The sequence below is a fragment of the Gopherus flavomarginatus genome, chromosome 17 (genome assembly GCF_025201925.1).
Source record: "Gopherus flavomarginatus isolate rGopFla2 chromosome 17, rGopFla2.mat.asm, whole genome shotgun sequence".
Classification (NCBI taxonomy): domain Eukaryota; kingdom Metazoa; phylum Chordata; order Testudines; family Testudinidae; genus Gopherus; species Gopherus flavomarginatus.
This window is the reverse complement of record NC_066633.1, coordinates 10,997,382-11,024,479: the sequence shown is the minus strand read 5'-3', so window position 1 is coordinate 11,024,479 and position 27,098 is coordinate 10,997,382. Positions and strand designations below refer to the sequence as shown.

At 54.3% G+C, this 27,098-nt stretch overlaps 1 protein-coding gene across 1 annotated transcript in view; it reads right to left on the bottom strand.

Annotated features, from left to right (window-relative positions):
• The window catches only part of FIBCD1 (fibrinogen C domain containing 1), a 32,525-nt gene extending 6,530 nt beyond the window's left edge, over nt 1–25,995 (bottom strand). Inside the window, exons 1-4 of the mRNA XM_050926147.1 lie at nt 25,895–25,995; nt 16,383–16,859; nt 13,889–14,048; nt 10,381–10,517 (exon numbers count right to left, since the gene is read on the bottom strand). Of these exons, the coding sequence (XP_050782104.1) occupies nt 10,381–10,517; nt 13,889–14,048; nt 16,383–16,859; nt 25,895–25,966 (846 nt within the window). The 5' untranslated portion in view covers nt 25,967–25,995. The remainder of the gene's footprint in view (nt 1–10,380; nt 10,518–13,888; nt 14,049–16,382; nt 16,860–25,894) is intronic.
• Between the last annotated feature and the right edge of the window lie 1,103 nt (nt 25,996–27,098).

Below are 27,098 nucleotides of genomic sequence, written 5' to 3'. Positions count from 1 at the left end.
GATCTCTGCTCTGTGTTTGGTAGCTGCCTAGTGATCAGGACGTAAGTCCTGGAGCCTAGCTAAAGTATTGATTCCAAAGACACTAACCCAGGAATTTTGCCCTGCTGTGTATATACCAAGCTGGATTTCTGCCAATTGGTAACTATTCACCAGACAATGTAGATGAACAATTCTCAGTTTGTGGATTTTTCCTCTCTAGCTAGCTACTTATCCCTCCTCCCCATGATATTTGAATACATTGGCTTATCAGTTTGCAGACTCATTCGGTCTATCTAAGATCCTTATAGGGTTCCTGTTACCACAGTGTCTGAGCCTTTCACAAGCTCTAATATATTTATCCCCGCAACCCCTCTGTGAGCTGCAAAAGGGCTTTTATCCCTGTTTTATGAGTGGAGAAACTGAGGCACAAAGCAACTATTGGCTGGAAGTCTGTGGTAGAGTAGGGAATGGAACTTGGGTCTCCCAAGGGCCAGGCTAAAGCCCTAACCACTGATCCATCCTTCCTCTCTTGCCAAATGAGTTGCAGCCATGTAGTGACTCTACTTCTTTGCATGTGAATGTGGGGATCTGGCTGAGGGGCAGCTGTTCCCCCAACCTCCCGGCAGGCAAAGGCCTGTCTGTGTGAACATTCGTCAGTGAGAAGGGGCACGCCAACCATGGTCTGGCCAAAGAGCCATACTTGGCTCAAAGCGATGCTCCCCAGCAACGCCTTGGTGCTGAGAACTAGCAACAGAAGCAACCCAACCCAGCAGCAGCTCCCCCTCCAGTCACCCTCTCAGAGCCGGGACTGAGCGCAGGAGTGGACTCTCCTGATACGGCCCCCTCAGAACTGGGGTCAGATGGAGCTAAGGTGCCCTTATATAAAAGCTGCTTCCCCTAGCGGCTGGCTTGGGTGCCCATGATCTATGGCTGATGAACCTTTGGTCTCTCAAGTGTTAATCAATATATTGTCCCCCTGTATGTTTCCCCCCTTCTATTGTATCATTGGGCTAAAGTTCAACATAAAAAAAACCCAAATGAGTTCCTGATTGAGACACCCATCTCTAGAGTGCTCGGGTCTGGCACTAAGAGAATTGGGGGGGGCACTTCCTTCTTATGCACAATTTAACCCTTTTACACACAGTAGTCCAGTTCTCTATTGGTGTGTCAAGGAGTGGAGTGCGGGAATGGAGCAGGGAGGGACAAAGGGGGTTTCAAGTCACCCCACAGCCTGGGGATGGCATGGTCCCGTGAGATCAGTTAGAGCAGCCCTGGGGTTGCTTTAACTTGGGCTTTGCTTCATGTGACTCCCTGTAGCAGTGCACTCTGGCAGTGCCTCCCACTCCCTCCCCAAGGCCTGTGCCATCCCAGATGCTGGGACCAGGGCTAGGACAGCGTTTGCTCCAGTTGTCAGACACCAGTGAGCCAAACCCCTTTATGCGGGGGGTGGGGGAGTTCCCATCAACGTGGCATAAAGGGGCCTTGGCACAATGGTGAGCTGTCCCCTACTCTCTAAATACATCACAGGGATAATGCCAGGGAGGGGAGGAGTTATTTAAGTGCCAGTGTGGACACGAACAAATGGATATGAACTGGCCATCAACAAGTTTAGGCTTGAAATTAGGCAAAGGTTTCTAACTGTCAGAGGAGTGAAGTTCTGGAACAGCCTTTCACAGGTAGCAGTGGGGGCAAAAAACCAAACTGGCTTCAAGACTGAGCTTGATAAGTTTATGGAAGGGATGGTGTAATTAGACTGCTTGCAATGGCGACTGCTAGCAGCAAATATTTCCAACAGCTGGTGACGGGCACTAGCTGGGGAGGGCTCTGAATTACTACAGAGAATTCTTTCCTGGTGTCTGGCTGATGAGTCTTGCCCACATGCTCAGGGTCTAACCCATCACTATATCTGGGGTCGGGAAGGAATTTTCCCCTGGGTCAGATTGGCAGAGACACTGGGGGGTTTTCACCTTCATCTGCAGCAAGGGACACGGGTCACTTGAAGGTTTAAACTAGTGTAAATGGTGGATTCTCTGTAACTTGAACTTTAAACCATGATTTGAGTAACTCAGCCAGAGGTTAGGGGTCTGTTACAGGAGTGGGTGGGTGAAGTTCTGTGGCCTGCGATATGCAGGGGGTCAGACTAGCTGATCATGCTGGTCCCTTCTGGCCCTAAAGTCTATGAGTTTAGAGCTTCCACATCTGTGGGATGTAGCTGCCCCTTTTTATGGGGTGGGTTGAGATGCGAGATCAGATTGTACCCGTGCATGCCCTGGTGTAAATCCAGAGTCACTCCGGATGGCCATCGGGGTCGCTTGGTAGGGAGTCTGGCCCTCAGACGAAGGGTGCCCCAGTAGTGCCTGCTGGTTGGGTTAATGCTGGGCATTTTGGCCATTAGCTGCGCACCCAGCTCCTGTGCACTCCCTGCAGGGCTCACCCTGAGCAGACGGGTAACTTCATGCCAGCTGATCTGGCCGTGTTTCTGGCAGCACTGATGCAACACCATTGACATGCATCACCCCCACCACAGGCTTCTCCAGCAAGACCCTATAAGCTAGCGTTCGGCGGAGGGCTGCAGGCCTGACTTAAGGGTGACGTGTGGCTGGCCTGGGGGTGGGGGAAGCTGCCTGGAAGAGGTGGCCAGCTCTCCCTCTGATCCATGCTGTACTTACCTTCTAGAATTAGAGCCTTAATTTTTATCCTTGCATTGAGCACTTGAGAAGCTGCAGTTAAGCCCTTTTAAAAGGGCTTTCGTCAGACTCAGCTGACGGGAGGAGGCCGCTTGGCTGGAAAGGGGCCCAAAGCTGATTTCCAGGAGGGATGTCAGCTCTGATTGGCTGCCATGATCCTGTGCGTGGAAGGAGGGAGCAGAGTAGGGGCAGAGGCAGCCATGAGGCTCCCCTTTAATCTGCTTTGACCTTAACTTGTAACTAGGCCAATTGCCTCTGCGCTGCTCAGGGCAGCATGAGGGACCCGTCTTCACCAGCTCAGGGCCCCAGGAGGGCTTGGCGATTAGAGAGATGCTTTGGCAGCTTAGCAACACGCATAGCTCTCTCGAGAAACACTACTGGGGGGGGGGGTCAATAAACCTTCCTGATCCTCTGGAGTCCTGAGCAGGATTCATCGCTGCTGTGGGGACAGCTGGTGCTGGAGCCTAGTGGCCAGAGCAAGGGACTAGAAGCAGGAACCCCTGGCTTCTATTGTGGATCAGAGAAGGAGTTGCTGCTGGTTGGAGCAGGGGCCTGGGAGGCAGGAGTCTGGATTCTATTTCAGATCCAGGAGAGAGTTTCTAATGGTTGGAGTAGGGGAAAGGGAATCCTGCTTCGGCCATTGGCCGTGTCCCCACTCAGTGCCTCGGTTTCCCCCTCACTTTGAGATCCTTAGATGACACCGGCAACTTGATTACAGAGTATTAGTCCGTGCCCTGCTTGTGGTTGGGTCCATGCTGGTCTCTGCCGTGCGAGCACAGATCACAGCGAGCCTTCTCGGGTGAGGTGCTGCCATGGGTGGGGCACAGAGGGGCAGCATGTGGCTGGCTCCTGTACCCAGAACTGAGGATTCAGGGGCTGAGATGTCCGCTCCTAGCTTAGCGAGGACAGAGACCGACTCCTCTGCAGCTGAAGCCAGAGCAGGGGGCTGAGGAGAGTGGTGGAAATCTAGCCAGGGGAGAGGGGAGACGGCAGGCTGAGGTGTGTGGGAGAGATGGAGCAGGTGTGGGGGGCTGCTGCTGCTCTAGGTCTCTCCAGCCTGAGGCAGGCAGGCAGCAAACAGGCCGGGTGGGGAGGGGGTGGGGGGGCACGGTATTTGCTGTAGTTTCAGCAGCTCCGTGGCTGCTCTTCTCCATCTCATAAAATATGGATCTCCCCCTCTTAAGCAAAAAGGATTTGTTCCTCCTTCCCGCTAAAGTCAGAACTGAAATATTTATCTTTCCTGCTTACTGTCACCCTCTCTGCCTGGAGTCGCTCGCCTTTCGATTGTCACTGCAGAGTTACTGGTGCGCAAAGCACCATCTCCAGGGGCTGCAGCAGGGCCTGGGCGAAGGACAGCGAGATAAATAAATCACCATGCCCCAAACCACTGGCAGCACAGCAATGCCCAGCATCCCCGGGGGGGCTCCCTCTCCATCCAAACTGGATCCTCTTCCTCATCGCTTGAATCTGGGGAGGGGTTGATTAGTTTTGGTCTGTGCCCAGAGCTCTCCGCGTCAGGTGGGTGGAGTGACTGTGCTAGAAATGGATCTGATGGAGTCCCAGACCACACACTGCTGCTCCAGACCCTTCCCTGGTGCACTGCGTGTGACTGAGTCTCTGACACCAGCCTGCCCCCAAGGTGCAGGCTCTCCTTCGAAGCCCTTGCCCTGAAGGAGACCTGGAGCTGAGCAGCTCTCAGAGAATTTGCAAAGGCTTCCAAGGCAGGAGGTAAGTAGCAGTCCAGTTTTCTGAAGGCCTACTTGGGTACCCTTCTTAGTCATAGGATTGCTACTCCACTAAATGACAAGAGGTGTTAATCAAAGGTGTGTGCGGGGGTGTCGCCTGCCCAGGCAGCAGGATTTGGGTCAGCCCGTAAGGTACTTCCTGCCAGGAGCCTGGTGCAGTCGCTGAATGCAGCTGAGTGCAATGCTACCTTGCAGGGCGCATGAAAAGTATTACGCCCCATGCTCAGATAAGATATCTTACATTCCAGTTCCAATCCGCACCAATGAGCAAGAAGAGCTCTGGGCCCGGGACACCCAAAGAGGTTGTGGAGGGAAGGTAATGGTTGAGGGGCACATGTAAAGAGAGAACAACATGGAGTCCATCTGAATCTGGGATTTGTAAATACCTGGCTCCTACTGCAGCCAGAAGTTTGGGCCTCTCCCCTCCAGCAGATGCCCTTTTAGAATGTTACAGTCCTCGTTATTAACTCTGTTATTACAGTAGCACCCAGATGCCCCAGCAGAGGTTGGGACCCTACTGTACTAGGGGATGGGCACACCTGGACTGCAGAGAGTATAAACAATACAGGGAAGATGAAGGAGAAACTGAGGCACAGGGAGGGGATGTGACTTGCTGAAGGTTACCCAGCAGGTCAGTAGCAGAGCCAGGAATAGAACCCAGGTCCCCTGAATCCCAGTGCAGTGCTGTACCCACTAGGCCACACACTCCCTTTTCATGCTGTAAATCTGACCCACTCTGCTGCAGGTTGCGAGTTATTGGACCTCCACGCTCTATACATCTGACCAGACACATGGCAGAAGGCAGCTGGGCAGCCTCGTTCTCCAGTCAAACACCAGGTCAGCACCAGCACCAGCACCTGCACTGACTGGGCTGTAGCAGGTAAGGAGCCCAGGGGCCACTGGAAGACAGTGATAACGGTGTGAAAGCCTCCGGCCTGGACTAGTGGGCTGGGATTGGTTCCCCCTCTAGTCTGGCCTGCCCCATGTCCTTTAGATGTGCTGACTAGCATGCCTGGGCTAGGGCCTTGGAGGAATCCAATTTCTTTGCCGGCCTAGTCTTTGTTGTCTCTGAGCCTTGCATACGACCCAGGGCTTAGCTCAACAGGTCTCCAGTGAAATTGGTTCAGCCACTCCCAGCATGTCCACCCACCCGCATGCAAATATCCCCACACGTCAAAAGGAATAGCTGAAAAAAATCAATCCCAGGCTGCACAACTCCAAGTGATGCCTGTGACTTTACTGCAGCCTCTGTGACTCAACACCCCAAGGACCCAGCGCCCCCACACAACGCCCCCCTGCTTCCAGCTGAGCCTGACACCTTTCATCCCTGAGTCACTGACACCAGCAGTGTGCAAAGTTCAGTAACCTTCAATAGCCAAGTAGGGATAGCCCCGGATGGGGAAACTGAGCCATGGAGAGGGGAAGAGCCTTGGCCAAGGCCACCCAACATGTCAATGGCAGAGTGAACCCCAGAGTCCTGGTTACCAGTCCCTTCTCTAACCACTAGACAAAACTTCCTCCCAGGGGGTGGTGAATGCTGGTCTCCTCTCTTCCCACTGGTATAGACCATGCTGGCGTTCAGTGCCAGGATAGGTCCTGATCCTGCCAGCCAGGAGGTTCTTTGAAGTACTCGGCACAGGTGCAGAAGCTCTGATGCAGCCTGACGCTAAATCATTTTCTTTAGCTCCCTCAGCGCTGAGTATCCAGCTCAGCCCTGGTCCCACTGACTGGGATGGCTTTGAAGATGGTGCTTGGCTAATCCTTTCATTCCACCCAGTAGGCGGCTGCTCCCACAGGAGCCAGGGCTGGCAGCCAGATTCTGCGGGCCTCACGCACAGATCTCCTTAGGGGATCCCCCTCAATCTCTTCACCCCCTTCCCAAGCTGCCTCTTTCCATGGCGAGGCCGAGGAATTCCCCTTTTCCCACCCAGCGCCCCAGCAGGCAGACGCACTAACATCTCGTGTTTCATGGAACAGTCCTGCCTCAGCCACGGACCCTGCCAAACCCTGGCACTGCCTGTCTCTGGCTCCCAGCGGAGCACCGCGGGCATGGCAGGGCCTGGCTGACAGGAACGCGGCTCTCAGGCAGGGATCCTCAGCAGAGCTCGGCACACGGGGTGCCGGTTGGGTACTGAGCTCTTCTTGAAAAGCTGGCCCCATGCTGCCCTTCCAGAAGCCTCCAGGATCCACCCCGACCATGTGGTTGGGGGTTATATTACCAGGCAGTATGGTTCAGTTAATTGACCATGAGTGCAGTGGTCAGGACTCCTGGGTTCTCTTCCCGGCTGTGTGAGGTTGAGTAAACCCCTTGGCCTGATCCTCACAGGTGCAGAGAATTTGCAGCTCCCCCTGACCTTACATGGGGTTCTGTGTTCTCAGCATCTCTGAAAGTCAGGCCTGCCTGCTCGGTGCCTGTTTCACCATCTGTACCAATGGCACGATGGTAGTGGCTCTCCGCTGTGATCTGCACTAAGAGCCGAGGCTGATGGCCACTGTACGCCTAGGCTCCCCAGAGGAGCCAGGCACTTGCCGCACATGCTGCAAACCACATTGGTCTCCTCACAGCAGAGCAGCTAAGCTCCTTTCCCTCCCCCACTGCTGAAAGCTGCTTACAGGCATCAGATCGTGGGGTTTATTTCCTCTGGCACCCAGCTGGAGGGGCATTTCACAGCCCGGTGCCAAGGGGCTGGCTCGCCAGCCGAGCGTGACCTAACCGGGACAGGCCCAAACGCAGCTAGTTCTCCCACCACCCAGGGCACAGCCCCCACCAGTCCAACCCGAAGTGCTCCCAACTGCAGCGTCCCCCGCAGCCCATCTCTGAGACAGATCTCCTGGCCTCGGCTTGCCTCTCCTGGGTTGTCTTAAGCTTGCCCCGAGTAATGCGCCTTCTTGGGCAGGTGCCACTTCACACCTGGGGAAGCCCTGTCTGTCCTCGCAGCCTGGGTGAGGAGGCGTTCAGGGAAGGCCAGGCCAGGATTTTCAGGCCCCTCCAGGGCAGTCTCAGCCTGGGGACTGTGTTGTGGTGTCTCCCCTACTGGCCTCCTTCCTCACCTCACAGCCAGGGGTGAGGGCAGCCTTGCCTCACCTGACCCCTGGCTGAGTCTCACTGCCCTCCCCTCGTGTGTGCCCTTTCCAAGGTCTCTCCCTACTGACTCCTTAGCTGGCCAGCTCCATGTCATTGGCAGCTGCATGCTGTTGGGATTAGGTGGCCTTCGTGTCACACTCCATAAAGACAATAAGACAGCGTATGGGGTGAGGAGAGTCTTCAGCAGTTAGTGCAGGGCCAGCTGAACTGTGGGGTGGCCAGGAGCCTGTGTCAGCCAGTAACACTGCCTGTAGGGGGCTTGCTTCCCCACACTGGCTCTGAGTGAAATCTTGCCCTGTCTGTGAGCCAGGCAGGCCCCCCAGCGTCCCCCTATTGACAGCGTGTGGGGGACGGGTGAACCAGGAATCCTTTTCCCTGTATCTCAGGGGAATGTATTGGCATTATACTGGTTCATGTACATAATCTGACCAGTGGAGTGACAGTAAACGTCACTGTGTAGACAAGCCCTTAGCGTGCTCTGGTTGGCGGAGGGTAGCATCTGCTCTGGGCAGTGGGGTTGGCTCCCTCAAGGTGATATGGAATGTGGGGCCCGCTTTGGGCAGTGTCACAGGTCCCTCAGGATGTCAGGGAAGGCAGGGTTAAGTATCGGGAGGCTGCAGAGCAAAGCCAGTCACCGTGTCAGGGAAGGTGGCGCCATCTCTGGGCATCATGCCTGGGCCCCTCAGCATGCCAGAGAAAACTGGGCAAGCTCCGGGCTTGGTTTGACCCTGTGAAGGGTGAGTTTCGAAGGCCAGGCTAGTGGAGCTAGGAGTGATGAGAACGGACGGGTCCTAGGGCCAGATTTTCCTCATGCTTCTTTTCCAGAGAAGGGGAAAAAAGCCCAGGAGTGAGTCTCCCACCAGTTCCCATTGGCAGGTCTCTAATCTCAAGCGGTGTCGGGATGGCGCTGAGGCAGATTGGATCTGACTGAGGGAGAGCAGCCATTAACGTTCAGCAGTCACGGGCTCTTGCAACAGGCACCGTTGCAAATTTCTCCTGATGCTTTATGGAATTGAGGCCTCGGCTCCATCGATCCACAGGAAAGATCTGCATCCAATCAGGATTCCTCACTCATCCTTTTGCCTGAGGCTGCCAGCTCTTGACTGCACCTCCCATTTTCTCCCCAAGCCTGTCTGCATCCCTTCTCCCTGGCCATGCTCTGTTCCACACCAAATCGCTGCCACCCAGACCCTCTTCGCCTGCCCGTGCTCTCTTGGAAAGCCGTCGAGCCCTAAAAGTGAGGGTTTTCTGGATCCCCCACCACCACCCACAAGCTACGCATACAGCAAGAGTGCTCAGATGTGCTTGTTAAGCGAGAACATCCCTTCTGTCTCTCCTCACCTCAGCTTTCCTTCTTCCATCCCTCCTGATCAGTCATTTCACCTCATCCTACGCTTGCTTTGCCAGCCTCTCCTGCCTCCTCGGTCCTGCCACGGGAGTGCACTCACTGCATTGCTCAACCCTCCTCGGTCAGCTGGCAGAGTCCTGGCCCTGCCATGCCAAGGGCTGAGGAGAAGGACCATTCAAGACTCTTTAGTGTGTCTCAGCTGATCATACTTTGTGCCCCACATCTGAAAGTGGCAAAGCACTTTCCAGACAGGCTTGCTCTGCGAGGCAGGCGAACCATCATGGCCACGTTACAGCTGGGCAAATGAGGCACAGAGATGAGAAGGTACTCATCCATGCTCAGCCAGCCTGGCAGTGGCAGAGCTGGAAATGGAACCAGGAATCGTGACTCCATCGCCTGGTCTGGCCACTCAACGCTCGGTCTTCTCCTGCTACCCTATGTGTTTATGCAGATACGGGGCAGAATATAACCCCCAATCTGTACAATGGCAGCAGGGTCCAGCTGCTCCTTCTCTTTCCCTCCCTCCTCCAAGCACTGCATTGCAGCTGATTACTCACTCTCGATTACACTAGCCCCATCGGAGATCAGCACTCCACTTTGCTTGGGGCTGTACACACAGTAAGGGTATGTCTACACTGCAATTAAAAACCCGTAGCTGGCCCATGGGTTAGGGTCAGGCTAAAGGGCTGTTTAACTGAAGTGTACACTGCTCTTGAACCCTTTGAGGTGGGAGGGTCCCAGAGCCAGAATGTCTAGACTACATTGTGAGCCCGAATCAACTTGCACGGGCCAGCCATGGGTGTCTAACTGCAGTGTAGACATACCCTAAGAGCCAGCCCCTGCCCCGAAGAGCTTACCTCCTACAAAGATAAGGCAGACGCAGGCTGGCAGGAAGGAAATATGGCCCTCCTTTCGCTGACAGGGAAGCTAAGGTACAGAGGGATGCAGTGACTTTCCCAAGTCCCAGAAGCAGTCTGGTACAGAGCTGGGATTTGAATCTAGCTCTCATGAGTTAGAACAGCAGGGGAGAGTTTGGTTTAGGATTGTCTTTGGCCCAACCGAGGGCAGGAGACCAGGAGGGGTGCCTGGGTTGTTCTACTGAGATGTCCAGCCCCACTGGTCCATGCGACGGAGCTGGATATGGATGGGCTGCCCAACTTCTCAGAGCCCTACACTCCCACCATGGGAACTGAGTAATACAAAGTGACTTCTAAACCCAGGCAAGATGACAGGGCCTTTGAAGTACAGCTGACCCTCACGGAGCCCCGTCACCGATCAGCACCATCTGTCTACCTTCAGCACTGTGCCCCTCATGTACCAGCAGCACATGTCCAGCTGAAGCACAGGGAACCACCTTCTCCCTTCCCCTCTGGGCACAGCCCTTGGGATCTCTTCTGTGCCATCGCTCCTGCCCCACCATGCAAGGAGGTCATGGGCCGTTACTTGGCAGGGTATCTCGTAGGCTGGCAGAGCAATGCCTTAACAAGTGCTGTTCCCCATCTCAGAGTGACTCAACAATGCAGGCAACTGACTTACCGTCCACCCCCCGCCATCCGTCGTCATGTCGCAGTAGACCTGGAAGCCTGAGGGATAATGAGTGGGGAAGATGGAGTAAATGCCGTCCTCTTGTTGTCCGCTCGTGTAGATGTCAAAGCAGTCCCGGGGCCGCGAGCCTGGAGCGTGGCACGGGAGAGAAGGGAGAGCAACGCAAGGCTAATTAATTGTTTAAATTAGAGCCTCTCCATTGGTTTCTGGCTCTCACCCCCGCTGCCTGATCTAATTGGCTGCTCACGGCCCACTCAGCCCCCTCTCATCTCATTCTCTTTCCTCCTAGGCTCCGGGCAAGCAGCGTCCTCGCTGAGGTCTCAGTGACTTCTAGCGACCATCCGTGGCAGTAATAAAGCGCTGAGAGGGAGCCTGCTGGCCTCCGTGCTGGAAAGCCATGGCCAACCCACCACACACACTCACTCCCAGCACCATGTCACCGAGGCCTCCCTGCCAGGCAGATGTGTGCAATAGAAGGGGCTGCTTGCTCCCACAGCTACTGAGGGCATGTGTATTGCATTGGAGAGAGGGTGCCTGCAGGGAGTGCAGTGTAGCTAGGTGCGGGGCAGGGAGGTATGTGTGTATGCACAGTGTATATGTATAGCGCACACAGTATTTGTGTGTTTATGATGGCACAGATGCAATTATAATATAAAATTAAAGTTGAAATTTAAATTGAAACATTTCGATAAACCCACATTGAATTTTTTGGGAAGGTATAATTTTCCTTTGAGGATTTCAAAGGTTTCAGTGTGATTCAGAACAAAGCCAAAGTTCAAATTCTTGAAATTCTTCAAAATCTCGAAACAGAACTGCTGGCCTTTGCACGGCCCTGTATACCATACGCCAACCGCTTGGTGAAAAGAGCACTAGTAAGACAGCAAAGTCAAGTGCTCCAGCATCAGGAAACCCCAGAATTAAAGCTGCCTGGGTGTCCTTACTGTGACCCCCTTGTGCATACTCAGTTTGATACGGTCTTTAATTACATGAGCACATATTTTTTTCCATAGGACCTTGCTGCCTCATTACGTGCCCAGGACGGATGGCACTCACGTAATGAGAAGCTATTCAATATTTCTTTTTGTTGTTCAGCATATGGCCCAGGCCTTATTTATTGCACGCTATTCACCCTGCTGTGAAAGCAGAATAAACTTCCTCCTGGGCTTTTCTGGGGCACTCATCACCATAGTATCCATGTGCTTCACAAACATTCGCTGACTTTCACAACAGCCCTGTGAGGCAAGCGGGTGGTATTATCACCATTTTATAGACGGGGAGCTGAGGCACAGAGTACGCACTGATTTTGGGTGCCCAATGTCAGCCATTGCGCAGGCAACCTTAACTGTGGGATTTCCTAAGGTCTGAATGCTTCATTTTGCAACCTTAATAATGGTCTTTTATTTGAGTTATGTTGGGAAATTTCCTAGGTGTGTGGTTGGTTGGTTGGCTTGTTTGTTTGTTTAAAGCAAACTGAAAAGACAAATTCCATCATGTGGCATCATATTGACACTCACATGGTTCATTAGCAGGGTTAGAACCTTTAGATCTGCTGCATAGATCTGCCACTTGAGCTAACTGAGTCACTGATAGTAGTAGTAGTAGGTTGTTGTCCTTTGGGTGGACCAGCACTAAAACAGCAATTGCAGGGAAATTGCATTATGGCGCATTCTCAGTGTGAACAGACTCTTTGGAGAAGCTAGCTGCTAAAATCTAAGGAGTCTCGACTGATCATAGGCAAACTTATTTGTCAAAGGTTTATAACCTGGCCAAATTGTGGCAGCTTTTCATGCAGCAAGCAAAAGGCACATGCCTGACACAAAGATCCAACCCCTGCCAAATTTCACGTATCCGCTGCAAAGCAGGAGGATGCCAGAGCTTTTCAAAGAAAAGGTCAACAGGATTTTGTTAAACATGGGCAGCACGGTGTACGTTTTCTGTAGACTCATTCTCAAAAACATCTGCACTGTTTAAGTTGAAATTTTCCAAAACAATTCAGCCTGAGGCTGACACCTGATGTGGAAAATTTTGGCCCAAAAGGTTGAAGTTTGGCAACGTTCTAAGCAACTGAAAATCGGATCTTCTCGGGGAAGTGTCCGACAACCTTAATAACAGGCCATGCCTACGACACAGGTGCGTGTGTGATAGGATGTGCAGCCCCACTGGGGCACACATCTCAGTGTCCCCAGTACAGGGAAGTTACCTGGGCCTTTACAGCAAGACAGAAGGGCTCCAGGGGTAGCTAGGACCCAGGAATATTTTTCCACTGCAGGCAGTAGAGAGGAGACACCCAGGTCTCTCTGATGCTTGATTTGCTAAAGATGATTACACTTCCCTATCAGCAAGGAGACCTGCATCCAGCAGCAAGAGAGTGCAAGTGGGGAGGGGTCGGAGAGCTGCCTTCCATTGCCCTGGGGGCGGGCGGGGGGGTGGGGGCTTGGGTAATTTCTGAACAATGTGACCGTATTTGTGGAGCCGGCCCAGAGGCCTGGGGGATTTGAAGTTAGGTCTTTGGTTTTATCGTCTCTGAGGAGGAACGCCTCAGAAGAGCTCCGGATGGTCCTGGGGCCAGGGTGACCATATTTCTGTAAAGGGAAAACAGGACACCGCATGGGCCTAGCCTGAGGCACCTCCCCCTCCTTCCCCCCACAGGGCTGGCTCAAGCCACTCAACCAAGCCCTGCCCCCTCCTCCCCGGGCAGGGCTGGTGTCGCTGCTTGCCCGTGCCAGGCGAGGCTGGGGCTGGCATTCCTGCTCTCTGAGCCCTGCCTCCCCTGGTAATTTGTCCCATTTGCTCTTGCTAACTGATCAAGTTGGCAAGAGCAAAGAGGACTAATGCCCACTTTTGCCAAAAAAGTCGGGATGGCCGGGACTTAAAAAAGGGCTTAAAAAAGGGGCTGTCCCAACCAAAATGGGATGTATGGTCACCCTGTCTTGGGCTGGGGAGTGTGTGTGCGTGTGAGAGAGAGAGAAATAGTAGAATCAGATTGTGTGTGGGCATCCCCCTGCCCCATTCTCTGCAGGATCTGGCAGCTAGAGCAGACACAGCAAAGAAACTCCCCTGTGCTCTGCTGGGTTGAGTGCCCCATGTGGGAGCTGTAGGTGGATAGTCTCTGCCTGGGTGACTGAGGACAGGAGAGATCCAGGCCCATCCAGCTCACCAACCCGTAGGCACCAGTGCTGCAGTGTCCAGCAATGACAGGCTGACTGGGCCATGGCTCTGTGGTTGGAACATTGATCGTGGGCTCACTCCCTGCACTGTGTCCCCGAGTGCCTCCACTGCACAGCAGAACAGGGTCATGGAGCCAGAGCAGCCTTCTGGGAAATGCCAGGCTTTGCTGGACCACTACAAAGTGGAGTGAGTCTCTGCACTGCCCTGACCACATTGTGGGTTCCCAGCTGGCATGGTCTGCGAAGAAGCCCATAGTAATGTCACTTCTCTTCCCCTCTGCCTAGGGTTATCGGCCTGAAGTGCAGGAAAGGAGAGGAGCAGGCTGTCTCACCATTAGAACATCCCCGGGGCCGGGCTCCCCGGGCTGGAGGTCTCTGCAGGTCGGCTTTGAGCCGAGGCCTGGCCAAGCCTCGATCCTTCTGCAGCGTGTCCAGGACGTCGCTGACAGAGCTCACCAGCCGGGCCATGTTGGTCTGGCTCTCTGAGAGCAGCTGGGAGGGGAGAAGACAAATGATCTGAGTGAGTCACCCTTTCCAACACGGCGGGCAGCAGCGTTGAATGCATCCCTCAAAGGCAGGTGCTGAGCCTGGCTGGGTCCAGTGGGCTGATCTCTTCACGTAGTGCAACGTGCTTCCTCCCAGAGCTATCACTTCACCTACTGTACCCCTGAGATTCTGCTGCCAATAAGGGGCGGGCCTCCTAGGAACAGGGACACAGACCACATCTGGAAGCCATTCTTCCTACTGCCAAGAGGGGGAGTCCTCACCCCAAATGCCAGGCTAAAAGGAGTGGGGCCGCAAACACTGAATGTAGAACGACATTCACCAAACCTTCCATTTCCATCCTCTGGACTTTGGCGTCTCAGCCCAGATGATATTTCCTATACATAGTGACAGTGGTCTGGTGGTTAGTCAGGACTTCTTTGTTCTACATTTAGCTCAGACTCGCTGTGTGATCTAGGGATACGTCACTCAGCGCTCTGTGCCTCAGTTTCCCCATCTGTAAAATGGGGATAATGAACCACTCCCCTGCCTCTCACAAGGGGTTGGGAGGCTTCATTGATCAATATTTGGATAGTGCTTTGAATGTGTAAAGGACTTGTCTGTGCTGTGACTCCTGGATGAAAAGGGCTGCAGAAGGGTCAGTGATGCACTCATATTACATCAGTGCAAAATCTGTTTGATGGTGAATTCAGCTGGCGCAGAATCCAGACTTTGCCTTAAAATGCATCTAGCACAGAGCCGGCCCCAGACTGAGACCTGGGATCCAAACCCCAACAAACTTTGGGAAAGTTCCCATTGAAGCTCATGGCAAAACTCCTGTTGGGAGCAGGATCAGGGCACTATTGTCACTTAAAAATAATACTGAGGCTATCAAATGGAGTTATTCTGTCGTTACCCAGTGGGGCCTGGCCTCTGCCAAATGATGAGGGCAAATCCCAGACAAGCCCACAGCACATCTGAAAGATTAACTCTGACCTACTGTAGCTCCTGACCCCGTGTCTACCATTCAGGGGATAAAAGGCATCTTTAGAGAGGGGAAAAAAAAAAGAGAGAGAGAGAGAGAGAGGATTCCTGGTCGGTTTAAAAATATCTGTGCCCTGCTGCAGCCAGATTGCAGAAAGTTTGGCCTTCCCTGAAATGACCCAAGCATCACAAGACAGTCAGCCTCTGGCTCAGAAGTGTGTGTGTGTGAGGAGTCGCACTGCTGGGGGACAGGGACCACAGGTTGAAAACCACTGTGTTAAACTGAGGGGTGCAATCCACAGGTAACTGCCAGGCTGAAGTGGGCTCTGTCGCTTTGGAGGCAGTCAACTTCATAACTTCTGTGAGTGTCCAGCGAGAGGGACTGGACACTGCAGGAAAGATCATCTGGGAGAGCCTCAGGCCTGTTGGTTACCCTGCAAGGAATAACCAGGCTGGTGGAAGCCAGGGTGAGGCCACTATATTGTGAGCAGGCTGCTGGTGCCAGGGCTCTGAGCCAAAGCTGCAAAGCACAGAGGGCCCCTGGGTTACCGGGCAGGCGGTAACGCAACGCCTTACTGGCCTGGGTGAACCTCCAAAGCGTCACAATCACCCAGCAGGCCAGCGGCAGAGCCGAGATTAGAACCCAGCTCTCCAGAGTCCCACGTCGCCGGGATGAAAAGTAGCAACTGGCTGCATAACTGCGCAAATGGGGGAGGTGACTGAGAGGAGAGGGGTGGGGTGTTTCTGGGAGTCGGTGAGGGTGGAAGAGGAACTGAAGGGCTGCAGTTGGAGAAAAGTTATGGCCAGCTCATCATGTGGCGCCGCCGTCCGTCTAGGAGGAAGGCGGTAGGGATAGTGGAAGGTGATAAAGATAGTGGCCCCTCCTGATACAATGAGTCTTTGAATCATCCAGTTGCACTGCTTTCTCCCTCCCTCCCTGGCCCCCCCACAATGCCTCCCTGCCCCAGCCAGCAGCACGTGGCATTAGCCTTACAACGATGGGGTGGATGGCTGTCTTCTCTGCAGCTGGTCTCTAGTGGGTGAGAGTGGTACCAGGGCCCAGCCTCGCATTTCCCACCTGCAATGTGTGCCCCTTGGCAGGAGGATGGCGAACCCAGAGGTTGTAGGACACTGGAGCCCTGTGTGCAGCCCAGGGAGCAGTTCTGACTTCACCACACCTTCTCCAGCCCAGAGTCTCCAGCTAACATTATTTAGGCTGGACAATCCTGCAAACTGAGCTGTTACGCTCCCTCTCCAGAGCCAGTCTCTGGCTCCATGCTGCAGTCAGCCAGTCTGCCAGCCTGGGCAATGCCTGGAGGCCTTAGCCGGTGACCGCCCGCACTGGCAGGTGCCGCTTACCTGTATCAGCCGCCCCTGCTCATTCTGCAGGGCATTGAGCTCCTGCCCCATAGCGTTGTGCCCCTTCTTCAGGCTGTCACAGTCGGCTCTCAGCTGAGTGGTGTGAGTCAGGAGCTTGGCCACCTCATCCGCCACAGTGACCAGCAGGGCCCGCTCCTGCCCCTTGGATGACTTCATCTCAGTGTCATGGTCTATCACGGCCCGCAGCACGGAAGACTGGAAGCCCTCCAGGCGGGTGAAGCTGCCGGCTTGGTCCGGACAGTTGGGGTCAATGAAGATGTTGATGCGGGAACTGTCCACCTTCTCGATGGTGACCAGAGCATTGGCCTCCTCAGGGTTGGTGCTGATGATGGGCGGGGACTCCGTGACAGGGGTGTGATAGTGGTTCATGAAGAGGATGGCGCCGGTGACAGTAACGGCCAGGAGGACGGCCACAGACAGGAGGACCGTGCACAGGATGTAGCCGCAGCTCATTCTCTGGGGAGACAGAGAGCGTTAGTGGAACTCTCTGGCCCAAGTGGCAGATTTAGAAGGGTTTAAGCATTATGTATAGCAGATCACAGACACCCCTCCCTTCCATTACCCCATCCCACTGTGTCCCCATTCAGATATCTTCCTCAGCCTTGTAGGTTTAATGAAACTCCTAACCAAACCCTTCCCTGCAATCTGCTGGGGAGATGAATGGGATGGTTCACCCTTCCTTCTGGGCCAAATGCTCCTGCCCCTCTTTCCCCCACCAGGAGCAAAGCCTGCACTACTGGACCTTGCACCAAGGCACTAAGATGGCTGGAGAGCTCAGAAATTTGCCCATGTGCCTTCTGCCCCCTGGCAGTTTGTGCAGCCCACAGGCGAAGGACTGCTCCCTCCCAGCCAGCGTCTCTCTCCTCCTGAGCTGTCTCTTCCCCTGTGTCAGTTCTCCCCGCGATACCTGTTGGATTCACCCGCAGGACTCTTGGTCCTTGCAAACTGCTCCGGGAGGGAGGCAGGGAGGTTTTATCTATCACCAGGCACAAAGATCTGATCCCCATTAGCGCCAGTTCCCTTCTGCCCTGCCATCAGCCGGCTGCCAGTCGTGAGTGCATTAGCTCCCCATTTTCCTGCTGGCTGCCTCCCCTTTTCATTACACCTGCAGGACTGAGGCTATGATTTTCCTCTGACCCCAACTGCAGCTGTCACAAGGAATTGAGGGCTGGGAAAGTGTTGCATATTCAAAGAGACAAAGACGACTTTCTCCAGGAGCGAGACAAAAATTGCTGCATCTGCAAAGATTTCCCAGGCACTGTCCTCTCCTGCATGTCTATCTGGAGTGACACCTTCTTTCAACCACTCTTCATTCAGGGTCCTGCAGCCATTTGCATTAAGGTGACTCAAGCTGTGGGTTGGATGGGTACATGGAAGACTGAGTGGAGGCCTCCCAGTACCTCCAGCCAAAAATAACTCCTTCCTTCTCAGAGACTCGCAACAGAATTCAGGATGGATTTATCCACCCAAAGAAGAGCAAAGCAGCAGACATGAAACACACCAGCACTCGGCTGTGTGGGAAGCCAGTCTGCAGGGACCACCTTAAAGAGGCAGCCACATGCTCGTCACAGACTCCAGCTTTCTGTGCATTAAAAAGAAATATGTCAAAGACAATAAGGCAGACTTTCAGTGAGAAAACGGGTTACCATGTTTACTCTGCGTTTGTAACATATTAAGGCAGACCTGCACCTCGGGCAGAGGTCTGTTGCTTCAAGGAGGACAGTTCAGGTTAGTTTGGCAAATCAAGGCATAACTTGGGTTGTGAGAGATTTGGGTACATTAGGAGAGGGATTTGGGGTCATTTTCCATTGCTTAGAGTTGGAGGAGCTTTGGATCAGACCCTTGAGAATCTGACCCATTATGTCTAGGAGTTAGCTCTTTGGACATGGGGTACCACAGATAAATGGAGGTCCAATCTGGAAAATATAGAATCCAGATTACAAACTCTTCCTCCTCCTCCCCCAGTATTTAATGGTGATTGAATCTGGAGGTTTAGTTCAACCCGTCCTGAAATCACTACCCAAGTCCTCCGAAGATCTCAACAAGATCTGCCAACAGAAAGGAAGGAAGCGAAAGCCTGATATTTCCAATGTAAAAACCAAAGAGGAAAAACTGGAGGCCATCTTTACACATCTTAAAAGATGGTGTCTGACTTTGCTGCGTGGTTCACATTTAGCTGTCCAATTAAATGCAAAGCAGAATTTTAGCTTCTTCCCCTTGGTAGAAGATCGTTTAACCTCTCAGTGCCCCAGGCCAAATGCAAGAGCAACGGCAGACACATTGGAATGGACTCAATTATCACCATTCAGTTTGGACTAACAACCACCTCTTGCAAACGGGCAAGGCAGATGCCTTATGAACTAGTGCCTCTCACAAGGCCTGTTATCAAGCAGTAGTAGGCTGCATGAGCTGTGCTGGTGTAAAACAGGAGACGCGCTGCTTCTTCGCTCTCTCCTCTTTTCTAGCTCTCTCTCTGAGAAGGATCAGAGTGTTGCTTTGACTGATAGATCACATTCTGGGAAGGAAAGAAGCTGTGAGAAGAAAGCCTCTCTTGCCACTCTGGGACTGAGCACTGCAGAAAGAAGAAACTGTTTCACCAAAGGGGAAAACAGACGAGGTTTTGATACAAGTGCCTCGTCTCATCCTTCCCGAGAACATAAAAGCAAAAGGACAAAACAAGTGTTCACTCAAAGCAAATCTCTGGTAGGTTTTGATCTGAAGGGCTAGCAGACAGCATGCATGTCATCCATAGAGGTGACCTGCCTAGGACATATTTAAATCATTGTGACTATAAAGGGATCTTACTGTCATGGAAGACGAGGAAGAGAACACAATTCCATGCCTCCTCCTATCCCCCAGCAAATCCTAATTGCTTTCACATCATCCTTCCCAGCCCTAATTCACTCCATGCTCATACCAAACTATTAACTAAGTTGGCAATGGTGGAGACTGGACCATATATCTGGCAGTTCCTATAAAGTGGAACCCGAGTACCAACCAGTCTAGTTTGCCTTCGGCCAAACCCAAGTACTTCTGCATTGGCAAAACCAGACACTCCAGCTTTGCCCAACATTATTCCAATTTCCAGCCTCCTCAAGGGGCACACTGAGACCACACACCAGCTTCTCCCCCTGCCCTGCATGGAGGGGAAGAAGAAATCCTCCTTCACAGACGAGGACATGCACATCTGGAGACTACAGAAAGGCCAGATCTGAGTTCATGACCATTTTCAAAGTCCAACAGAATTTGCCTCACATTGGTACTGTTACCTAGCAACGTGATCTTAGATTCAGGGGAAAAAAATCCAAGCTGATGCTAAGAAATCGCTTAAGTTGGCAAATTTTTATGTAGGCCTACAAAACCCAATGTGCAGTGCTCCCCGTGCTGGCTGGACAGCAGCAATGTGCTTAAACTTACGCACCAACACAGATCAATCTCTGCAACAGCCGGTACAGCTGCCATGAATGTTACTGTGTCACGAGCCCTTTCATTTCATTCCGTCCCTCCTGATGCCAGTGGTTACTGCTGCCCCTGTCTTCGTGTCACCATGTTGTTGGCACATCCCGCGGAACTGAGCAGAGGGGCAGCTCTACGGATGCAGTCAGGCACCTGGTCTGCCAGGCAATTCCAAGGGGTTAAAGACTTCATTTAAATGGTTCCTAGTAAACAGTACAGCTGCTTCCCATGAGAGCTGCCAAGACAACAGCCTTATTCTAGCACAATACAAATGACTCCGACGCCGCACACCCTGAAGTATCGACAGCAATACTGAACAGCCATCACTTCTGTTTCTTTGACGCTGCCAAAAGAGGGCTGAAGAAAGAAATAAGACATTAAGTTTGGGATCTAGAAAATATGCTGGCTGCTCCGAATCTCCCCCGGCACCCCTGCTCCTGAAAGAGAGCCCCTGAATACAGGATCAGACTCGGATGGCTGCCACCTCCATCTACTGACCTTCTCCTGGTTGTTTCCTGGCTAGCAATGGCTGCTGGGAATCGCCTCGCAGTCAGGGGACCTGTGATCTAGCTTCCCTGAGTTTTTAAGTCTCCTTGTCTGCATCTGTTTCTCCCAAGTCATCTGTCTTCCTTCAGCAACCCACGGGCCCTTCTCTTCTTCAACCACAGGCCTGTGCCGTGTCTGATTTACACCAAGGCTGATGTCTGCAAAGCTGCCTAAGGGATTTAGAAGCCCAATCTCCATTACTTTTGTAATGGGGATGGAGTGTCCAAATCCCTTGGGCCGAGGTTTTCAATGTTGCCTAAGTTCTTCATAGCAGGGGGTGAGCCTTAGCTCTGTCCTGTTGATGCCATGTCTATTTATGGCACTACAGGAATACTTCGGCACACTGCCGCTCCGTCCCAGAATGTCATTGCCATGTGACCTTGGTTTCTTCCGAGCATTTTGCCCTTTTTTCTCTCTATAAAAGCCAAGGTCTGCTTGTGACTATTTGTTATTAGCAAATACATTCACGGAATTGTTGTGAATGGACTTTGGCCTATGGATTGGGGTTCCTTTAAACATCTGAGCTGTGCGTTTGGTTGCCTAAGTCACACAATGCCGTTTTTGCCCCAGACTGGATGACACCCCTCTGTAAACTAACTTCTGCCCAGTCGGTTGCAGAACACATTTAGACTCTTGATGTAACGAAATTCTGGGTCTAAAATTTGCTTTCTGTAAACAGAACTTCACTTGCATGACTGTTCTGTGAACCTACCTTACTCTAAAGCAGCTGGAGCTGGCCACTGGCTGAAACAAAATAGCAGATCAGGAGTTGCGTAGATCTAAACTGCTGTGGCAATTGCTTGTGTCAAGTAAAGACAAAAGCAGCAAAATTCAACACAGAAGTCACTGTGACACGTGCAAGTAAGTTCTCTCCCCTCCCCCCGCTACAGCTACAGCTGCCACTCCTGTGCACTGCACAAGCATAGAAACAAGCAAAGAAAGTCAGATAAATGTCAAACTCCAGCCATCAACATTTGCCCAATGGAGGAATTGAACAACTGGTGAAATGAGGCGACAGCAAGTGGAGAGGCTGGCTTCTGAGTTAATGAGCAGGGCTCCTAGGCTACAGCAGGGGCCTGGCCCAGCACACAACCCCTCTAACTGCACTGCGGCTGGAGCTGCAGATTGGCTGTCTTATGGTGGGAGCTGGGTCACCAAAGCAGGCGTGTGTGATCCTCTGCATTCTCTCACGCTCTGCCTCATAAGCCGCTGCTGGTGAATACACGATAGAGACAAGCCAGTGGGATTGTCCCCTTCTGAAGAGTAGGCGTCCGCCTGGGAAGTAAAGGAGACAGCCCAGGAGCTCAGCTGGCAGAGGCAGCCAGTAGACTCTGGGTGTGATGTGTGAATGCCAGGCAGTGTTCAGCCAGCATGTGAGGGCAGAAGGGGTTTCCTTGCCTTCAGGGTCTCCCCTATCCCACCCCCCAGATCCTGCTGTGACTGACTCTTATCCTTGGGTCAAAGATGATTCTGAAGAGGAAACCATCTGAAAGGGCCAGATGGCACCAAAGGGCCTAGATTACCCGAAGAGGGTGACTCCCAGGAACCGATCCCAGGACCCCTCTACAGGGCCTGTCTCTGCAAAGGGCTGTACTCCAGCAATTCAGTAAAGGCTAGTGCAGTGCCTGTATATACTGCCTATTCCCCCCAGCCCCATTGCCCAAGAGCCCTGCAGCAATTCTGCTCATGCTGAGTGAGAATTAGGGGCTCACAGACGCCCAGGACATTAGTCAGATCACAGCTTGCCGAGACACACGCCCACCAGCAGCAGGATGGGAGATGCACTTGGGACCTTTTGCCTGTGGAGCACAGAGTCCTCCAGCCCTGCCCCCCTCAGCCGGTGTGCCATGTGAGCGAGTGCCGGAAGAGGGTCGCAGCGCCACACAGAATGCATGTGGCCTCACACACGTATGCAGCTGTTCCGTAGCTGCCTGTCAGGGGAAGGAAGAAGCCTGTCCGGAGGGGTACCCAGGGCAGAGGCACTCACTGGCTGTACTTGGTGGCTGGGAGGCTGCAGCTGCTCTTCTCTGACCTCAGCAGCAGGTGTATCTGCCACCTCTGGGAGCGACAATGGAGAGTGGCTGGTAGAAGAGCTGGAATCAGGCAGGGGACGAGGAAGATGCTCAGAAGTTTCCTTAGAAGTCAGATCCTCTGATGGGGGACCAGCAACGCTGGCTCTGGGGGATCGCCCTTCTTGACTGTTTAATTTAATTTATCAGTCACCAGGGCGATGGGACACTACCCAACTTAAGGCGGTCCTCACCATGCGCACACACACCAATCACAGCAGCATCATGCAGCATGAAAACCATGCTCCATACACAGCCAAATGCACTGAGCACTGCCCCTCCTCGCCTCCCCTACACTCCCTGATTCCCCTTCCCATCACACCCTCCTGTCTCTCATCTGCTCTCCTGTGCCTTGTCCCAGGCAGCCCCCTACTCCTGGGTTCTCCTCCCTGCTCCTGTACACTCTATAGCCTCATACTCCAGCTTCACATGTCCCCTTCATGCCACGACAGAGCAGTGCTCAGGGTCAGAGCGATCGTCCAGTCTTCACCTACAGGGGCCTGGCTATAACAAGCCCCTCTCCCCCACAACTCCACAACCTTATTCTGGGCATCTGGATGTCCTCTCTTCCCATGTCCTAACCAGATCACCTAGAGGGCAAGCAGATCAGCACAGACTATGGCTTTACTCTCTTGGAGGGAGATTCATTCATTCTGCAGTTAGTTCAGCCCCCAGCCTAGCTAATTGGCACCCCTGACTAGCTAGGCTATGGGTCTGTCCTGCTCAGGCCCACCCCCAAATGCCCCCTGAACCCAGAGTGGCCACAGAGCTGACTTTGCACCATGGCAGCACCGTCCCTTGCAAGTATCGGTCCTTCTCCTTCCCCCCGCATCCCCTTAGGTCAGTCTAGCAGCCGGTGACTATGAACAGGGCCCTTTGGGTGCGGTGTTTGCCCTTCTGGTGCTATATGCCAACGTTCTTGTGTTCAGCCAAACAAAGCGGTCTGGGATCTGGGCAACATGTACCGCCTGTGATCAGCCCGGAGTCACGTCCCCGGGCTCATACGGTCTGGGCCAAGAAGCATGACCCCATCAACCCCACACCAACCAACTCCACTGGCCCCTGCTCATTTCAAGGGCTACTTCAGTTTTGTTTTTTTGAGACCATCTGTGGATTTGCCCCCAGCTGACCTCACAAATCTTTTCTACTCCCCTCCCCAGCTCTGGCTGGCTTCTTCTGTCCTTTCCTGCAACCTTGTCACCAGTGGTATGAGAGCCTTGTCCGCAGCAGCCCCTTCCTTCTGCAACCAACCTCTCTGTATGACCAGCTCGCCTACACAGTTTCAAACGCATGTCTTGCTTGACGTTGGATCGACAACAGAGGTTTGCAGTGGTGCAGCTACATCTATTATCCCTCCCACCCCTGCCAGGCTGACACCACCCCCCTCTCAAATTTCATCTTGAACTGGATCTTCATGTCAACACCCCTTGGGGACTGGCCTAGCAGTGATTAATTTAGCCACCCGATCTCTTTACACTGCTCTTCTCTGTAATCCAGTATAAGCCCGAGCCTGCCTGCTAGTGCTTATACACCTTAAAGCTCTTTCGGGAGTTGGGGAGATGCTGCAGATGGTAGGAGACCTGCTCTACAAAACAGTCTGCTTGGGTTTAGATGAATAAGAGCCAGGCTGTGGCTTCCAAAGGAATCTCAGGCAGCTAAAACTCAACTCCTCTTGAATCTGAGTGTGAGCTGGACATGCGGCTCCCCCTAGGCTGCTTTGAAGAGCCCAGCTTTAATTGATACTCCACTGATTGTTCTGTTACACAGTGAACACCCTGGGTGGGGAACTGGGCCAGTTCTCTGTATTACTCACATGTGCTGAGCATTCAACCTGACCTAGGGGAAACTTCATTTATTGCCAGCGGAAAAAGCTCTAGCCCAGACCATAATGCTTCCGGCTACCTTGCAAGGAGCATGCTGGGACACGGGGCACCACAGGAGGGGAGCTGTGGACTGAAGTTCTCCCCCTTGTGGCCCCAGGGCCGGCAGGCTTCTCCCTGTGGCATTCACCCTAGCCAGGGCATGAAAGGAAAGTTGGTGCAGCGAACTCCTGATGGGGATGAGGAGCCCTCAGGACTGGCAGAGCTGCTGCCGTGGGGATGGCATCCGGGGTAACTGGGGCCTGGACGTTTAAATGTAGAAGGTGAAGAAGAACAAAGCATCCGTCCCTAGGGAACCCGGACCACCACCCCCATCCTCAAACAGCCCAATGGCAGACAGGGCCAAGGGGAAGCGGTTGTGCCAGGATGGCTGAGGACTCGGCTCCCTTGGTACATTTGGGAAGCTGAGGTCCCAGCTGCCAGGGCTTCCCACATGGCTCTGAGTTCTGCGGTTCCTTATTGTGATTCCTCACCACCCAGCCTGCTGGGAGCTGGGTCTCTTACCCCTCCATCTCAGCCTCCCCAGCTCTCCCTCTTTGCTTCTTTCCCTTCCCTCGGAAGGATCAGCTGGAGGTTTGTTTCTTGCTGTGTTCTAGCTCTTTGCAGGTACACGCAGCACATGATGCAGACTCCCCTCAGCAGTACAAGTACAGGCAGACGCACACCTACATGCATACGTTCACGCACAGTCTTGCATGCATGTTCCTGCCCATTCACCCTGGGATATGTGGCAGAACATGCATGGAGACTCCCGTGTGCACACACATATTCAGGCTGTGTTCCTGACTTGCACATGGATTCTCCTGTGTGTACACACACACTGGCTTGGACATGCACAAGGCTATGACACTGCTCCAGGGAGGTGCACGCAGGCTCCAGCACACACCCCCACATCTGTGCAGGGCACTGCTGTATGAACCCCCTTCACCACAGTCACCTCCCCCCAAGCCCTCCTCCCCCTCAGCCGTGCTGAGCAGCCAGGCAGGGTCCAGCGCCTATTCCAGTCTGTACGTGACCAGGGCCAGATCTGCCCCCACCTAGATATACTCGACATGCAAACATCCTCTCTTAGAAAGTGAGTGAAGTGTTTTGAAGGTGCAGCAGTTAGCTAAGAGGAGGAGGCTGGGGCAGCCGGGCGCAGTTACCTGCTGCCTGTCTGACTCCCGGTTACTTTCCTAGAGCATGATGTGACATTCACCGTAAATAAATAACCTAAATAATTCAGGGAGAATTTGCCAACCGCCAGGGACATCGGTTCCTGCCTGTTCCCCAAGGGCTCCAAGGAGCGAACATGCAGCCTGCCTGCCATCCAAAACTCCGCCTGGGCAGCCCTGCCGGCGCTGCTTTCTCCAGCAGGCACCCCGGCACCCTCACCCCCTTCGCGGCTGGGGGGGTCAGGGTAACCCGGGGTGCTTCGCTATGCAAAGAGGGGGCCCACAGGGTGTTAGGAAGTTTTGGGGGCGCTGTCTGGCCCCGGAGTGAGAACCCAGTCTCCCCTCGGTTCTCTCTCCTGGCTCACCCGTCCGCTCCCGCTCCTTACTTGGGATTTCTCCTGCTGCCCGTCCTCGAGTGGAGACGCTCTCCCCATGTCTTTCCATCGATCGTTGACCATCTTCTGGGCCAGGGAAGGGGGACTGGAGCGAATCCAGTTCAAAGGGGGGGGCGGGGGAAAGAAGCCGCGCCCCTGGGGGAGCGCCCCGGCCCGGGAACAGAGAGAGCCCCGGGAGCCGGCCGGGCCGCTCTGCGGAGCCCCTGAGCTCGCTCCGCGCAGCGGCTGACAAAGTTTGCGGCGCGTTCGGGGCTGGATCCGCACCAGCCCAGCGCCCCGCTCTTCCCGCAGGCCCAGCCAGCAGCTCCCGTCGGACTCGGGCTGGCGGCGCGCCGCCCTCCTGCGCCTCCCCTGCCGGAGCCTGGGGGGGGGGACTTCGCCTCCCTCCCTCCCACTGATCTGCCCAGAGCAGCCCCCAGCTGGCACAGACACAGCCCCGCTGCCCAGACTAGAGACCCGAGCGGCGGGGGGAGGGGGCCTGGACCGATCCTCTCCCCTCCTCCCCCTCCCTGCCCTAAATCTGCCGGACTAGCCCCACTCTGCCCCTTCTCCGGGCCCTGCGCCCTCCCTCCTCCCTCTGCCTGCTCCCCCCTCGGCTTCTACCCCTCTGCCTGCCCTCCCCCCAGCTGCTAGTCCTCTGCCCTGCCCCCTCCACCCGGCTTCTACCGCTCTGCCCTGCCCCCTCTCCCTGTTCCTCCCCCGTCGGCTTCTACCCCTCTGCACTGCCCCCTCGCCCCTGGCTTCTACCCCTCTACCTTGCCCCCTCTGCCTGCCCTCCCCGTCGGCTTCTACCCCTCTGCCCTGCCCCTCCCCCCGGCTTCTACCCCTCTGCCCCCCCGGGTTCTCCCGGGGCAGGCAGCGCCCGCAGTAATCCCGTTGCCCCTGGGCAGGAGCCGCGGCTGCAGCAGGGAGCGCGGAGCGGCCCCGGTCCCTGCCCTTGGCCCGGCCCAGCGCCGGTGCCGCCGGCTGGGAGATGCCTGGGGCAGGCGAGGCAGCCGCAGAGCTCCGGCGGATTAGCAGGGAGCAGGGACCTGTCAATCAAGCCTCCCCCCACCCTCCCGCCAGACCCCGCGCCCCAGCCTGTCACCTGCCCTCAGCCCTGGCAGCTCCTGGTGCCCCCCGGCCAGAGGGCAGCGCGCCTGGCGCCCGCCGCTCGCATCCCCCGAGCCGCCGCGGGAGCGACGCGGTGAGCGCG